Source organism: Fukomys damarensis, unplaced genomic scaffold (assembly GCF_012274545.1).
Source record: "Fukomys damarensis isolate Sample0158 unplaced genomic scaffold, DMR_v1.0_HiC HiC_scaffold_11, whole genome shotgun sequence".
Taxonomy (NCBI): domain Eukaryota; kingdom Metazoa; phylum Chordata; class Mammalia; order Rodentia; family Bathyergidae; genus Fukomys; species Fukomys damarensis.
The window spans coordinates 9,821,443-9,831,566 of NW_022900923.1; the positions used below are offsets into that span (position 1 = coordinate 9,821,443).

The window sequence follows — 10,124 nt, forward strand, 5'->3', positions numbered from 1 at the left end:
ATATATATGGATATGTTTTTACATACTAAGTTTCAGATCCTATTACTTAAACCCAAGGATCCAAAAACACCCACCTGTGATCAACTCTCTTGTTCATTTTTTCCTTCTATGCTCTCCCTCTACACCTACCTCTGAACCTGCAGCTTCTCTTTATAATGCTCAATTAGCCCCTTTCCTGGTGCTGTTTGAAATAACAATTCTCTGATAAAGATATCTTTGAATTTGCCCTGAAACTCCTTTCATCTCTTTTTCCATTGACAGAAACCTTATCAATAATCCTTTTCTTTGATTTCTCACTGACACATTCACTTTTACTTATTTACTTAAGTATTTTTATTTATTTTGAGATGGGGTCTTGCTATGATGCCCAGCTTGGTCTCAAACACCTGGGTTTAGGTGATCCCCTTACCTCAATTTCTCCAGTAGCTTAACACTTATGAAGCTGAACACTTTTTCTTTCTATTTTGTAAACTTCCAGTATTTTCTTTGGTGAGATTTTTCTTTTTAAATCTTTTATAGATTTTTCTCTATTGAATTATTTTTCCCTTGGTAATGACTGCTACGGTTTATACCTCCTAAAGCCTCATGAGATGACTGCCAGGATCTTTGGCAGGTGACTAGATTATGGGGGCATTATAGCTGACTCATTGTCAGTATGCGGGGCCTGGGTGAAAGAGGCAGGTCAGATATGATATGTAGATATGACCCAGAAGGTTATATCACCTGTCCCACTTCTTCCCTTGACTCTCTCTGCTTTCTGTCCACTGTACTATGAACAACTTTTCCTTCACCATGCCATCCTGCCTTGAAGCCAGCTGACTAGAGACTGAAACATGAGCCAAAATAAGTCATGAGTATCAGGTATTTTATCCAAGCAATAAGGGAAGTGACTAAGACAGTTCTTATATAGTCTTTATACGAATCCTTTGTAGGTTGTATATCCTGCAAAAGGTTATATCTTTTCAACATTTGTTGAATTATTCTGGTACATAAAAGTCTGTAATTTTAATATACTCAAATTTATCTTTTAAAGTCAAATATTTTTGCATCTTTTAAAAAAGTATTTACTAGCACTACAATGTTGAAAGGTATTTACCTACTCTTTTGCTAAAAGTATCAGCTTTGTTTGTGTCAGTGAAGAAATTCATTTGGAATTTATTATTTTATTAAGTGACATGACAATGAAATACAGTTTCATTGCCTCTGTAGGGTTACCAACTTTTTCCTCAGCCCTTTTCATTGAACAGTTCCTCCTTTTCCCATTTATGGAGCATACATCTGCTACATGTTAAAGTTTACTGTTTACTTACTTCATCCCTGCTCCAAGTTCTCCGTCTTGTAATTGTTAAGTGATCAGGAGGCTCTGCTCCTGGAGGTCTTGGATCACCAGATCGACCATTGTTTCCTTCTGGTGTTTTAGAATGAACTAACGGAGGAATCTTTCGGAAGTTGAGACTTTCATCAAAAACACGATCAACCAACTAATAGGACAAAAAGCAAACCTTTATAAGAACAAAATAATTTGGAAAAGTACAGATGTTGGCATTATAATTTTTATGATTAGACAAAAGTTATTTCACTCTCAAGTAGTAACATAAACATGACATCTTCAAAAAACCAATTACTTTTTGTAAGTACTTCAAAAGTATTTCCTTGATAAAACAGATGGTCCTCTACATAGATCTTATTTTTGGAATCCAAAGTATGTTAAAATTCAATTCTTCCATGAATAAGATTTTTTTGAAATGAAAAGCAGATGCTTAATAGGAAGAAAAAAAAAAAAAAAAAAAAAACAGAGCCATGCAGATGGACAATGAGTTCATTTTACTTAATTGCCTTACCAGTACAATAATAATGTTTCTTTCAATATTCTATCTCGTTTTTTTCTTTTTTTTGTCCCCAAATCCAGGGGCAGAATTTCTTCATAAGATACATTAATTGCAAATTACAATTAAGTGTATGAAAGGAAACAAATTTATATCTACATGTAATAAATATTTTAGTTTTAGTCAAACTTTGAACAATTCTATAGAAATCACACATTCTAGTAAAAAGGATATACTGCCATCTACAGTGCAAAATATAGACATACAATACTAAGTAACGGGTTTACTGAAGAGGGAATAAACTACTGTAATACTCTGAAGTAAAATAAAAAGGAGAAATGGAAGTCTATTTAATGAAATGTTTGAGTTATTTTATTGGGTCTGAGTAAATGTACAAACATGTTAAGTAAAATTTAGTTAGAAAGTTAAGAAAATAACACTATCATTTTAAATGTACCAGAGAAATGTGTGTGTCTTGCCACCAAGAAGATCCTTTTGTTTTTACCAAGAAGGACGGTTTTACATACAAGTAGAAATGATCAATATGGTAACAAAACCCTACACAGATTGATGAAGCATCATTTATTAAATTAATCAACATATGAAGGGAAACAAACAATAAGTGACCATTAAAAAACAAACAAAAAAGGGACAAAAAGCAACTGAAGAAAAATATAAGTAGAGTTTACCGGAATTAAATTTGCCAAAAAGGCTAGCCATTTTTTGGTTACTATTTAAAAAATCATCAGTATTATTAGGGGGGCTGGCAAAATTTTTTTAGTGAAAGATAAAAAATATTTTAGGTTTTGCAACCAACAGTCTCCATTTCAATTACTCAATTCTGCCACCACAGCATAGAAACAGCCATAGACAAACGTGTGTGGCCCTGTTGTGCTAAAACTTGATTTATGTGCAATGAAATGTGAATTACATGTAATTTTCATATTGTAAATTATTATTTATTTATATTTTCACTCATTTAAAATCACAAAAACTATGTCTAGTTTTTAGGTCATATAAAAACAGGCAGGCAGTAAGGCTGTGGTTTGCCAACCCCCAAACTACACAAGTTCATCCTTTTAAATGCCAACCTTTTGCTTGCCATTCTGTCCCAGATCAATATAGCCAAAAGGGCTAGAGAGTACAGTCAATCTTCCTTCTGTATCTGGGGATGCAACTAATTGAGGAATTATTATTTTTTTTTTAAATCTGTACTGAACACATACAAACTTTTTTTCCTTGTCATCATTCCCAAAACAACTCAGTATTCTATTTACACAGCATTCATATTGTATTAGGTATTCTAAGTGACTTGCAGATGATTTCAAGTATATAGGAGGATTGTATAAATTATATACAATTAGTGTACCACTGATTGTAAGGGACATGAGCATCCTCAGATTCTGGTATCTGCAGAGGGAGAACAGTACTAGCACCAATCACCCATAAATAATGAAGAACAAAAGATAACTGGACATTAATTTTACAGGTTAGGTATCTTCTAGAACAATGTTGTATAAATGGTGTCCTCTAGAGTTTTATTGTAGGAGCCCTTGGTTTTGGATGGGCAACAGTTTAACATATTCCACAGTATTCTGTATGTATAGTGTATACACATATACCTTTCAGTTATCAAAATATCCTTGTGTATGTCTGTATATATTCAAAATAATTATTTAAGGTAGTGAAAACCAGACTTTTTCTTTCTTTGCTATTATAGATACTGACTGGTTAGCAATAAAAATGCCTTTTTAACAAGTATTTTCATATATAATCTTTATACAATCATTTATCAAATTCTTATTTGCTTTTCAAATTTATATTCACATTTCAAGTAAAGTTCTGGACCAGAAATTAGCAGGCAAAGTGATTATTCTAAATGATTTCACACCTTCATGTTAATAGTAGACCAAATGTTAGCCTTTACTAGTTTGTTATAAAACGTGAAAGAAATTGTTAAAGCAAAGTTGGAAAATGCAGAGCTTCATGCAAACAGGGAGGGTAGACATAAGTAAAATAAACTCAGCAAAAAGCTAAAAGCAAAAGAAATAAAGAAAAGAACCTTATGCATTTCTCCATGAAGATCTCCTACCTCTTCTCTAGTGTCTATGGCAGAGCCAGGGGTGGTGGCAGCAGTGCTTACTGTGGTACTAGGGGCAGTGCCTGAAGAAGTCACTGAATCTATCTCTCCTGCTACATCGTTGATCTCCCGAGCAATGAGAGCAAGATCTTGGCTGATCCTAGTAATAATTTTAGAAAAGAAGTTTAATTCCTTTAAATAACAATTCTAAAAAAAAAATGTACAACAGATCAATTATATAAGCTGCACATCTAGTTAAAGATTTGTACTCCAAACTTAAAATTCTTTGGAGATGCTCTTAACCATTTTAATACTCAAAGTCTTAGACTTTAAATTCAAAAACTGGTATTAATGAAACTAATTTCAAATATTCTATATCATTTTGAAAAACATACAACACCATGAAGTAGAAATATGGCTTTAAATTAGAGGTTATTGAACTTAAGAGGTCACAGAATTCAGAGTCTCTGAACCTGGAAAAGAGACAATCACGTTATTTCCCCTAACATCCAACTGATATTTGGCATTTATTTCAATTATAAATAGAAGCAACAAACCAATGTTGCTATTGGTATCTCAAATTTTTCAACATCATTTCTTCAGGCATTAAAACCAAAATACCATTTTTATCAAAATCTTTAAGAACCATATGCTACTCTATTACTTCAAAACATTTTAATAACAGTATTTCAGTATAATCGGAATTTTTGGTAATTGTATGTGTCTATGCATTTAGAAATACTCTGACACAGCTCCATAAGCTTCACCAGATGGCCAAAGGGTCTATGGGATCAAGGAGTTAAAAATTCTAACACAGCACTTTCTACTATCCATTCTGTCATCTGAGGACCACAAAGTTCTTGTGAGGAAAGACTTATGTATTGGAGATATAGTCTCAGAAAAGGTGAGTGACTTGCTCATGACCTTAGCTCAGGAGAAGCTAAGGCAGGACCAGATTCTAGTTTTAGCTATATTTCCCTTTAATTGTTTATGTTTTCAGCAAAATAGACTGATGAACTAATAACTGCTACTACTAGTGATAATCAAAGGGGAAAATAGATATTTTTCTTTTTGCAGTTTTTGAAACAGAAATTCACGAAATCTACTACTACTGTTTCCATTTGATTCAACAAAAACTGCTATTTAATGTGATACATAATTCCCCCACATTATACATCCATTGAACACAAAACTTCATGTGGCTACATTCAAAGAAAAGGATTTGGAATTACAGAATAGTCTTAAAAGCCTATGAGAAAGCTTCTGCAACATTAAAATCCAAAATAAGTACAAAGTAACTTTTCAAAGCTTATACAAAACAGTTTGAATGACTTTCAAGAAAGATAAGAGTAGTGATTGTGCAAAAATTTTAACTAGATTTAAAAGTTTATTAAGTTTATGGACCAACACCAGCAATTTATGATGACTTTATTAGAAATGACAGTTAATTTTTCTTTTATTTACCAATGCAAAAAAGGCAGGATAAACAATTATTTACTATTCCATTATTATTTGTAGTATGCTAGGTCCCAAGGCTACAATGGTTAAAAAAAAAAGTGGTCAGAGTCCCTATATTCATGAAGCTTAGAACAGAGAGCACCATTATAATATAGTAAGTACCTTATAAAGAAGCTTCACATTTGTATTAGTCATCTTATTTTACAGACAAGAGAAATGCTTAGAAGAAGCCAAGTGACCTTTTTAGGCTAAGGACAAAAAGAATAAGAGGCTAACTAGATCTTCTCACTGAGTCACATTACATTTCACATTACTATTTCTGCATACAGTTTTTTTTTCAAATGTGTAAATTGTTGATCTGTTTATTTTGAGAATGGGTTTAAAGTGTTCCCTTAGATAATACAGATGAACATCCCTAATGTGAAAGACTCCAAAACTCAAAACTTCTGAGCACCAACATGACACCACAAATTGAAAATTTCATTCCTGACTTCATGTAGTAGGTTGCAGACAAATGCAGGCACACTACAAACACTGTATGAAAGTATCTTCAGCCTAAGTGCATAGGTGTATATGAAACACAAATTTTGTATTTAGACTTCGGTCTTGTCTCATTATATATTTGCAAATATTTCAAAATATTAAAATTTCCAAAATGCAAAGCATTTTTAGGCCCAGCTTAGGATAAGGCACACTCAACATGAATAGTCAATTTTTTTGTGAAATAAATGAACTAGGATGAGAAACAGAATAACCAAGCTTAATAATATTTAACTACAGATAAACATCACTATGTCTAAAACTCAAATTTTTAAGGTTTTTTTTTTTAATTCTGCAGAGATTTATACAAAGAAGTTTCTTGTTTTTATTTGTGGAAAGCAGTATGAATTCATTAGAAAAAAATATCGACAACCATTTCTACTTATACGTTATGCAGTAAAACTGTTTTCTTATAGTTGTAGGGAATGAACTCCGGGGCCTTGTCCTTGCTAGGCAATGCTCTATGACTGAGTTCTTTTGATTTTGAGACAGGGACTCGCTAAGCTACCCAGGCTAACCTTTAATTTCTGATCCTTCTGCTTCAGGCCCCTTCTGAGTAGCAAGGATTACAGTCATATGCCACCACGCTTGCCTTCAATGTTTCTTAACACACATGCGATATGCACTGCTCATGCAATAAGATACTCCACAAGCATTCTTTGCATCTGCTAGTGTGTACATGTCAGCTTTCTTGACACATGATAATTCTTATCTTAAAGTTGATCTGATATATATAGTTAAATTAATTTAGATTATACTGCTTAAAAAAACTCATACACTAAAACTACTGAAAAGAATTCTAGGGGTCCAAGGATTTAGCTCAGTGCTGCTGCGCCTGCTAATACAAAAAAAAAAAAAAATTTAAAAGGAGATTAAAATTACCAGGTAGAAAAGTTACAGGCATCTGCCAAACAGAAATAGGAGATTTACTATTCAATCTGGAGTGTGTAGCTACTCATATGGTTGCTGAATCGAAGCTTTCACATTAATTTTTATAACGTTTCTAGATTATACTTACTGGAATACCTTAATACTATGTGTTTTGTTACAACTGTTCCACCTGTCCCGTCTTTAAACTCTTAGGCTTACAACCTCTGCTTCTATTCTCAATCTCTATCCCTTTCAGATCTAAAGACATTCTAAAATAATGCAAGCATTTAGGGTTTATAATCCATCTGCTTCCTTTACAGTCTCAGTAAAAAATTAAGCATGGAAATTTAAAAATGTAACATGTACTTCACACTTAATTCCATTTTCCTTACAAAATTTAAATGAACTACAGTTCTAAAGGAACAAAATACAAATTGTAAAGACCTATAACACTAATGCTAGTTTTTATATCTTCCTCAGTGTCACAATTGCTGGTCCAATTTCAAAATTTCTGTAGAAATAAGTATGCATTTAAAAGACAAGATAAAGGATGTACTTTAACACATAAAGTCTATAATTTTCTTACATAAACTATCTCAATAGCTTCCTTATTTAAATCAATTAAGTTATTTTTCACTTAAAAGTTGTATCCATATAGACCTAAGATTATTTTTCTCGGTTCCCTCAGACTAAACACTACATTAAGCTTATGGAAATGCTTAAAAGTTCTTTAAGTGGTGGGATCTATATAGATATAAATGATATATAAGAAACTTATGTAAACTTGATCTAAAACAGTCTACAGATGTGTGTAAAAAATCAGGACACCATCTTTGCAAGTAAAATTCTCTGCCAACTTGAAGCTACAATATTATATTGGCATCATCTATTAATCTGCTGGGATAAGGTGTATATATAATGAAATGGCTATTAACTCTTGAAACACTGCTAACTCCTAGAAAATATAACTGAATGATACAATGACACATTTAAGAGTAAGAATGAATCTAAAACACTGAAATATCTTCAAGTGCCTTGTGTTTCAGCTGCAAATCACATAATCTTCCAGTACAGTCTTCATGTTTAGATTATTTGTTCACCAGTAAAGGCGGTATCTCTTTAGTAAATACTGCTCTTTCTAGAGTGGAGGTTTTCTTTAAATGACAGTAGTAGTCCATTTAAAAGAATAATGGTATCTCTCACCTTTTAGTTTGTGATTTGAGTCTCCTGAAAATAATTTTTCTCACATTAAGCTAACTTAATAATGCACTATACTAATATTAAATATCAAGTTTTTTGTGAAGTACTGAAAATTAAACTCAGAGCTTCTGCACTGAGCTACATCCAAGCCTTATTTCATTTTGAAGCAAGGTCTTACTAAGTTGAGCAGGACATGAACTTGTGATCGTCCTGCCTCAGCCTCTCAAAGTGCTGGTATTACTGACACATAGTAACTTTTTGCTTTTTCAGTGCTATGGATTAAACCCAGGGCTTTATGAGTCGGATCTACAGCCCAGCAACCTTCTTTGCACACTTTACAACCTTCCTTCCTCTCTTTTTATTTTCCATTAAAATAAAAAAGATAGTTCCCTGACCCTGAGATATGCAACTGAAAGATTAAAATGCCAAAGGTGTGTTTTATTAGCACAGCACTACTGACAAAATAGAGGGGAAAGACATGAAAATCATTAAAAGGCTAACCAGGTTGCTCTTAAGATCTTATTACAGATAATGAAGTCACAGAGACATTGTAACACTGTGTACATAACAAAATGAAAACAAGTGAAAATATAATGCATAGACACTATTCCCTCTTCTCTTTGTATTATAGCTCTTTTCTATTTGGGAGAAGGAAGTGGTTTGGGCCCAGAAAAGGGTTAATCTGTCTAGTTTAGGTGCAAGAGCTTGAGGGGAGGCTCCTGAGAGGAGACAGATGTATACATTCTAGTTCCCAGAGGTACTGCTAGACCTTGTGCAGGTGGAAGTTTCCTTACTGGAGGGGGAAAATGAGGAGATGCGCAAGGTCTGCTGTTGTCAGAACAGAAAATGTGTCAAGATTCTCTCACCGTAAGCATTCTGTGAGCCCATGATGATTCATGGATTTCAAAGCAAAGTAATATAAATGTCTGGCCTAATGTGCTCTGATCATTAGTCTAGTAAAAAGCTATATGCAGAGTAAAACAAAAAATTAGTACAATAAGATCAGAAGGTCATAGTCTCCAAAAATAAAAGCAATCACAAGTGAAGAGTCATTTAAAAACAGAAACAAAATCTAAAAATTAAACTAATGAACCATGAAAGAAAAATCACAATTCACAGAAGTCAACAAAGAAAAAGACAAATAAAACACTACTGAAGTATGGTAGAAGTTTGTTGCTGTTTTTAAAAACATTGGTGAACTATTATATAAATGTTCTTTAATAATGTTGTCAAGTATAGTGCCTTAAGGTAAAGGCAAAAACAATTTTAGCATGTGTGTGTGTATTCACACACACATACATAATACATACACACACACACACACACTCATATAGTGAAAATGTTTCGGTAACATGTAATGCTACAGTAAAATTTAATATCATAAGCTTTAAACAAAAAAACTTACCTTTTTACTACATTTGTTTAATTATAATTTCTCAGTACTTAACCATAGTAAGTTATTAAATCACAGTAAGTTATTAAAAATAAACCATAGTAAGTTATCAAAAATCACATCTGCAGCATAAATTTTACTTTTTGTATGTAATCTAAAGGTTATAGTGAACAGTTTTCATATTCAAAATAGTCACATTTTTATTTACTAAAAGGTTGAACTATACTTAATGAACTCAAATCTATAAGGAAAAATCTGTCTATTGTAATTCACCTCAGAAAGCATTACCAACACATCTCTAATCAGCAGGAGGTAGGAAGTTAAAAAGGAAAAGTAATCATAAACTGCCTGCACAATTCTTAATTCTGCAGAGCTCATACTATCTTTCAAAAGTTATACTTAATCATCTAGCAATTTTACTAGAAGTTTTAAAAGGGTGCGTGGACCAAAGCAATTCTACATGTTCTATTATAATTTAATAGCACCAACATTAAATAAAATAAAAATTAAATTAAAATAAAAAGTAATGTAGGGGAAGGGTAATAAGGGAAAAGAAAAAAATGTGAGATAATGAAAAGATGGAAATAAAGTGTTTGTAAATGGGGAGGGGAGGAGGGGGTGAAGGGAGGGTAGGGACAAGGGGAAAAAAAGAACCAAGACATGTCATGTAGAGGTACAAATTCCCAACAATGAATGTAACTGTACTGTATCCCTAAAATGTACCAATAAACTCAATTAAAGCTGAAAAAAAAAAAAA

General features: G+C 32.6%; 1 protein-coding gene across 7 annotated transcripts in view; it reads right to left on the reverse strand.

Moving 5' to 3' along the window:
* Cep170 (centrosomal protein 170) overlaps positions 1-10,124 on the reverse strand; it is a 106,366-nt gene that overhangs the window by 15,050 nt on the left and 81,192 nt on the right. For 5 of the 7 annotated variants that reach the window (XM_010642596.3, XM_033762053.1, XM_033762052.1 and 2 more), the window contains 2 exons: positions 3,889-4,066; positions 1,311-1,481 (listed from right to left, as the gene is read on the reverse strand). In XM_010642596.3, coding sequence (XP_010640898.1) covers positions 1,311-1,481; positions 3,889-4,066 — 349 coding nt within the window. The remainder of the gene's footprint in view (positions 1-1,310; positions 1,482-3,888; positions 4,067-10,124) is intronic. The other 2 variants (XM_010642594.2, XM_010642590.3) reach the window with 1 other exon arrangement.